The following is a 5,135-nucleotide window of genomic DNA, read 5'->3' on the forward strand; positions in this document are numbered from 1 at the left end:
TCACTTCTATGAGTTCTTTCAACATAAAAGTCACATTAGGATCATATCTTTTTACAACACTTGAACTGAACATTGAAAAATGTTAACTTTTTTTTTTTTTTTAAATTATGCATAAAGACGTTCAAGATTTGATTAAATATCTCCCATGCGTGCATATGTATTTGAGATCACAGTAGGCAAATGTTGATGTCAGCTGAACTGGGATTTATTAGCGTTCTTCAGTGAGAATATCTTTCCTCCAAACATCAGTGAAATGTTAATGCAACCCCACCTCTACCACCATAAACTCCCCCAAAACCTAACAAGGTTCAGTGGACCAGTGATGTATCCTTTGATCAATTTATCTGTTATCAATTAGAAAATGCCACTGTAAAACGGAAACATTTGACAGAACGTAAAGCAAGTCAGTGTTCAGTGTTTTTTAGGCTGCCTTAAAATTTAAAGTTAACTGAATTTAAGAAGATAAGTTAAATCATTACAAATTACCTCAACATATCTCCTCAGATTCAGTCAACTTAAACTGTTTAGTCAGCCCGTACACTAACTTTTTTGAGTTAAAACAAGAAATACTTTATTTTTATAGTGCAGCCAAACTTTTGTCGTTCCGTTTTATATATGTATATCGCAAGTATCTGTGGGATTTGACTCTCGATTGGACAAAAATGTCATATGATGGCATGACCTGCATACTTTGGGAGATAAAAATTTTAGGTTAACTGCATTGGAGAAGATAAGGTTATTTCATAATGATTCAACTTGTCTTGTCAAAAAACTATCAGTTTAATATTGCAGCCGACATGTTTGCCTACATAATCAATAGTTGTGATTTTTCTGTCAATATCAGTGATGTTGATTTGATATGTTTGTTTTTTCCACCCTTTTTTTCCCACAAGAGGGTGGGTGGGGTTTTTGTACATACAAAGGGGAGAGGTTTGTCGGGGGTCCTTTGCCAGAAAATTTTGAGCATCAGACACTTAATTTCCTGCACATGCACATATTCTAAATATGGAAGGCAACATGGCAAAATGGATGTTTGAATTTAAAGCCTTCTTGGGGGAAAAAAAAACAAACAGCCAATAGTCTTCTTATTCACAGATGTAGGCCTTTGGGTTTGTTTGGTTTTCATTGGAGCCAATAATGACAACCGAAATGTAACAGTGTACTTTTGACTCTATAATGTCCCCCCATTCTCCTGCGTATCCATCTCTCCTCAATCCCCACTTTTAACTTAAAAAAGAAAGTTAGTGTCCAGGCTGACTTAAAGTTGACTGAATTCAAGAAGACAAGTTTAATCAGTACAAAATTACCCCAACTTGACTTCTCACATCCAGTCAACTTAAAGTGTTAAAGCAGCCTGTAAACTAACCTTTTTAAAGTTAAAACAAATACATGCATTTTTTAACTGTATGCCACAATATGTCAAATGGATGTTTACATTTAAATCATTCTTAGGGGGAAAAATAAATAAACAGTAATTTTATTGACATAGCTATGCCTATGGGTTTGTTTGGTGCCATTAATGCGCACCAAGATGTTGGAGTCTAGTTTGGCTTCGAATAATGCCTCTCTCCCGTGTCTCCCCCTCTCCTCACCCCCTCCTCCCCCAGTAGCTGCGGGCAGGAGGCGGGGTCGGCAGACCTACAGCCGCTACCAGACCCTAGAGCTGGAGAAGGAGTTCCTCTTCAACCCCTATCTGACCCGGAAACGCCGCATCGAGGTGTCGCACGCGCTGGCTCTGACGGAGCGGCAGGTAAAGATCTGGTTCCAGAACCGGAGGATGAAGTGGAAGAAGGAGAACAACAAGGACAAGTTCCCGAGCAGCAAGAGCGAGCAGGAGGCGGTGGAGAGGGAGCGCAGGGAGAAGGAGCTGCGGGATGGTAGCGGGAGCGGAGGCGGAGAGGGTGGCGGCGGAGGTGCTGAAGGGGGAGGAGGAGGCGGCTCAGTGGCGGTGGCGGGCACGGCGGGGCCCCAGGGCTCCGTAAGTGAGGATTGCTGCGAGAAAACCCACAAGCAAATGTAAGGAGGAAAGCGGAGAAGTTATAAAGGGAAGGTAGGCGGAGGAGGGAGTGAGAGATGGACAGGAGGGGGTGAGGGTGGGTGCGGGTGGGCGAGGGGCTGTTTTTGTCTTAATTGAAGCCATTGGACTGCTCCGTTGTCTCCACAATTCAATTGATGGAAAGGAACTTGAGTCTCCAAAAAAATGGCCACTGGCGAGCCGGACGGACTGGAGGGGCCTCGCGCCTCTGTCTCCTGACTGTACAAACCGCGGGAAAGAAAAAAAAGAAGAAAAAAAGAAACATTGAAGCAAGAACTAAAAAAAAAAACACAACTGATGAGGGCGGGGTTTATCCATCCAAGTCAAACAAACATAGTCTACTCTAGTGTTTAAAACAAACAAAAAAAAAAAGAAAGAAAAATGATAGCTTCCTTTCTTTGTGGAACAATTATCGTGGAAACATTTCTATATTGTTAGAAGTTTATCATTAACAATTTTATCTTTGGCAGCTGTATAGTTTTTAAGTTAAAAAAATGATGATGGTGCACTTTTTACTGTACTTCTCACTTCTATGTTGTTGATGTTGTTATGGCAATGATTGATTGATTGATTGATTGATTGATGATAATGATGATGATGATGATGATGATGATGAAGATGATGATGATAATGATGATGACGTAGCAATTAATGAAATTTCCAACAACATGAAACTGCCTATTTATGCCGTTTTAGTAGGTCGGGTCTCTTTTTTACACACTCTAATTGTCGTTTCTCGTTTTAGTTTGTTTTTTGATCGATGGTGTTTGTTTTATGTTGTCTTCCTTTTTCTCTTTTTTGGGTAAAAAGCATGCGCACAGTGCAGATTAAAAAAGAGAGAACATTCATAAAAATAAAAAGGAGGAAAAAATGTTATAAAATGTTGCGTTTCTGCATTTAATGTGAAGCAGAGTTCTGTTGGTAAGATTAGACGTTCTGGTCACAGAACATCATTTGAGGGAATTTGAGACAAGTTGGGGGCAATTTTGTAATGATTCAACTTTTCAATTTCAGTCAACTTAAACAATTTAAGTCAGCTGGCACACACTTTTTTTAAGTTCCAACAAATACCTAAAAGAAATAGGAAAGATAAAAAAGAAAATAAATGGCAATGTAAAACTAAACTATTTGTTTGAACTTAAAAAAAATAGCTTTTTGTTTGTCTTACATTTTCGAGTTGACTGAATTTGACAAGTTTAAGTAATTTGTTTGAATCTGTTCAAATTCAGTCAACTTAAACATTTACAGCAGCCTGAAAACTAACTTTTTAAAAGTTCAAACAAACAGTTTATTTCTACAGCGAGGTTGTTTCCCTTTTTCCTTTTTATCCAAACTTTTCCCCATCTCCTTCCCTACACCTCCCCTTATCCTCCCCCTTCCTTTCCTCTCCCTCGCCTCCTCTCCTCCTCTCTCCTTCCCTCCCCTCTTCTCTCTGTACACTCTGTCAGCACCCAGACTGATAAAACCGTCCAGTTCACGGGGCCAAACATTTAAGCCTGGACTCGGAAATCTCCTCTTAAGACAACAGACGACCACCCCCCCCCCCCCCCCTCCACGCATAAATGGCAACCACCCCCCCACCCCACCCACCCGTCCAACCACACACACACACTACCCACATCCTATCCAAACATCATTTTATTTATTGCCCGGCCCTCCACCTCCACTTACATTATTACAGACCTCTACATTCACTATTACGCCGCCTTCCATCATCATCACGATGACGACTTGAGGTCGGATTGTTTCCATATGGAGATCAAACGCCGCGCGTGCATATTTAGCAGCATCTATCTTGATATTGCTGGACTTTAAGCGTGTTATTCAGACGTTATAGGGCGAGTGATGCGGAGTAATATCAATGCGCCAAATATTTATCCGATCAGGTTTCCAGGCATAAATGGGAAAACAGAGGGAATAAAGGAAGTCAAACACAGCCGGTGGAGTGTGGAGTTTGCGCGTGAACCGCATTCAGACTCAGACAAAGGCCGCAGACTTTACATTAAAGCTGTGGTGGAGCTGCGTCCACCAAATCATCATAATTAGATAAGAGTGCATATAGGTTTGCAAGGGTATGGGATTTTCATGGTTTGATGACTGTCCAGGAAAATATGGCAATTTCACAGAATTATTACTGTTATCAGATATAACCCTTAAATGCATTTTTTGTTGAAGGAAGGTTTAGTATTGGAATTTGAAACCATCAGTCAGTATTCATAAAAAGCCTCCCGATTATAAATAGCTCAAATAAGGGTAAAATTCTCAATCCTGTTCCTTTTTTGTTATTATTGTGAATAAGTCAATGTATTATAACTGTCATCACACCATGGTATAGAAACCGGTTTACTGCTGTAACCTTAGCGCACAGGAATACAATTCCGGAATTATTTTTTATTTTGTTTTGTTTTATGTCTTTGAGGGACTATGAAGCTAAAAGATTAAATGTGACAATTTCATGCACCCTACCAGATTATAAGATTAGCTCATTCGCATCTGCAGTCCCTTTGCAGGTCAGAACAAAGACAAAGTAAAATAAACAAAAATATAAGGTCTTACAAAAATTAGTACATCCGGGCAAATTAAAAAAGGAAAGGAAGGTATCTGTTTTGTTTTGTTTTAATGCTTCCACACAGAGCAAGTTCTTGTACTGTACATCAAGTTGACCAATTAACACACATGTTAATCAGTATGTGCTCTATAGGGACTTCAGAAAGAACAACATCAGCTTTAGGTCTGCCCAATGGGGACGCAGATCCAAAGATTGTTTGCGGAACAGGCAAACCTTGAGCACCAAACCTGTTCATTTGATTCAGCGCAAGTTTGGGAGGCATTGAAAGTACATTATGAACTTTCGCTTTATCGTGTATTGTGCTCACATGAAAGTCAAGCTGCGTTGACTCAAATTAGTGCAGACAAGCATGGGACCAGGCGTGGATGCAACAGAAAATTGGCCTCGGGCTCCCCGTCAGACTTTATTCTGACTATTGTTACATTTCCCCAGAAAACTAAACCTGGGAGACTAATAACCATTGCACACGTGCAAGAGGGTGAAGGCAAAATCTGGCCCTTTGCTTTGTAAAACTTGGTGTGGGAATGAAAC

General features: G+C 40.3%; 1 protein-coding gene across 1 annotated transcript; it reads left to right on the top strand.

Moving 5' to 3' along the window:
• Positions 1–1,531: 1,531 nt before the first annotated feature.
• LOC121938676 (homeobox protein Hox-B8-like) lies at positions 1,532–2,867 on the top strand. Its single transcript, XM_042481853.1, has one exon. The coding sequence runs from the start codon at positions 1,532–1,534 to the stop codon at positions 2,018–2,020; it is 489 nt and encodes a 162-aa protein (XP_042337787.1). The 3' UTR covers positions 2,021–2,867.
• Positions 2,868–5,135: the final 2,268 nt, after the last annotated feature.

Source organism: Plectropomus leopardus, unplaced genomic scaffold (genome assembly GCF_008729295.1).
Source record: "Plectropomus leopardus isolate mb unplaced genomic scaffold, YSFRI_Pleo_2.0 unplaced_scaffold3091, whole genome shotgun sequence".
Classification (NCBI taxonomy): Eukaryota; Metazoa; Chordata; class Actinopteri; order Perciformes; family Serranidae; genus Plectropomus; species Plectropomus leopardus.